Here is a 2,025-nt window from a genome sequence, read left to right on the forward strand (position 1 = left end):
AAAAAAAAAACAAGGTAATGGAGCCAGTCTGAGGCAGGCCATTAAACTTTCAGCAGCACTTCTCTTTCGCCGCCTGTGATACAAACAGGGACACAGGGAGAGCTGGAACAATACTGAATGGAGTCTAATGACAAGAGGAAGGAGGACTGATAAAGAAGGAATGAGGGGAAGATGAAGATAGGAAGACAACTGACTTACTTTATTGTCTGATAAGTAAAGTCCACTGGCAGTGAGAGAGAACAAAAAATGTGGGATAGTCTAATATCCCGCAGACAGTGTGGGTGTGTTTACATACGCAGGCCTGTCCTCCAGTATAAGTGCGGTGGTGGAGAGGGGCTCAAAGTCCAAGTTCTTCCTCACACTGTGCCTGGGAGACGTCGGGTTGCCAGGTCCAGCTCTGCCACTCTTTGTTTCATATTCCTGGCGACACAAATGCACATTCAGACACAGAAACTAGTTTTAAATTACAACAGTGTTACAAGGAAACCAAGTTATTTTGCTCTGTAAGTTCTGCAACATTTAAACTCGCACACAAATGGATTAGTTGCACTATATTCAACGCGGCTCCAAAGAAATGTGACAAAAATGGCCACAGCTGACCTCAAAAATAGTCGACACAGGCACGTCACAGACTGCTAGGCTTTAAATGGTGGGAAGAGGAAATTAAAAGAATTGAAAAATGATAAGACAGGACTTTATGTGCACATTAAGTCACCCTGAGAATCGTCTTGACAACCGTGTGACAATGCTCTTTTGGCCTTGGAGCATTTGTCAGCTGGAGTCTAATGGGTTTGCGGTTTCTGCTCCACCACCGGGAGTATGATACAGGCCTATAGAAAGAGAAGGCCATGTCTCAGTCTGTTACAGCCAAAGGGCAGTTTACCACAAGCCCTACTATCAGCTGACTTCCAGGTGATGTGTATGTTAGCCGCTCTGAGCTTGAATCCAGAATTAGGGAGCTGATAGAACACAAATAGTTCAGGGAAGACCTTCAGAGGAAACTGTTGGAAGATACTACATTGTCTAACTAGGTAATTAGGAAGCTACTGTAAATAGCACAAGCGCAATATGAGCACACACACACACACACACACACACACACACACACACACACACACACACACACACACACACACACACCACACCACACACACACACACACACACCACACACCCACACAACACACACACACACACACACCACACACACACACACACACACACACACACACACACACACACACACACACACACACACCTTGGCTTGTGTAAGTAATTAGCAATCAGCTTAACACTGTGCTGCCACAGAGATGTTAACATTGATCAGCAAAGGCAACAATACAGATTGGAAAATCTATTCCTACAATAGGATTGTGTGCGAGTGTGCATGCTTGACTGTTTGTGACGCAGCTCATGTTATTAATCTGTCTTTGTGTTCCTGTCCATTGTACCAGAGCCTGGGGACATATAAAAAGTAATTAATTCAGATTCAGAGAGCAAAAGTAAGAAGAGAAATATAAAAAATATGTAAAGCCCCCATCACTAACTAATAATAATCATAACCTTAACTCATTGAGTGTTTACCAGAAAGCAAAGTTCTTCAAGAGACTAATTGAAATGCCAAAAAGCAGTAAAAAAACTATGAGAAGAATGTTAGCGTTGGTGCGCTAACATGCTCACAATGACAATGCTAACATTCTGATGTTGAGCAGGTATCTTAACTTTAAGGAATAGTCTGACATGTAGATCATACACTTATTTTATTTCTGGCTGAGACTTGTTAAAAGACATTAAAAGTCCAAAATCCATAAAGCTAGGAGACAGTTAGCTTATCTTAGTATAAACACTGGATGCAAGCGGAAAACAGCTAGGCTGGTTGACTCTGTCCAAAGGAAGAAAAACAACACATTAAGCTTATTAATTAACATGGTATATTTAAGTTTGTCAATCAGTACAAAAAGCTAAGTTTAAAAGGCAAGGCAAGGCAAGGCAGCTTTATTTGTATAGCACATTTCAGCAACAGGGC

General features: G+C 41.8%; 1 protein-coding gene across 3 annotated transcripts in view; it reads right to left on the reverse strand.

Annotated features, from left to right (window-relative positions):
* Positions 1 to 2,025, reverse strand: part of tbc1d14 (TBC1 domain family, member 14) — a 55,923-nt gene that overhangs the window by 9,459 nt on the left and 44,439 nt on the right. For all 3 annotated transcript variants that reach the window (XM_032544426.1, XM_032544427.1, XM_032544428.1), the window contains one exon: positions 296 to 420. In XM_032544426.1, coding sequence (XP_032400317.1) covers positions 296 to 420 — 125 coding nt within the window. The remainder of the gene's footprint in view (positions 1 to 295; positions 421 to 2,025) is intronic.

The sequence above is a fragment of the Etheostoma spectabile genome, chromosome 19 (genome assembly GCF_008692095.1).
Source record: "Etheostoma spectabile isolate EspeVRDwgs_2016 chromosome 19, UIUC_Espe_1.0, whole genome shotgun sequence".
NCBI lineage: Eukaryota > Metazoa > Chordata > Actinopteri > Perciformes > Percidae > Etheostoma > Etheostoma spectabile.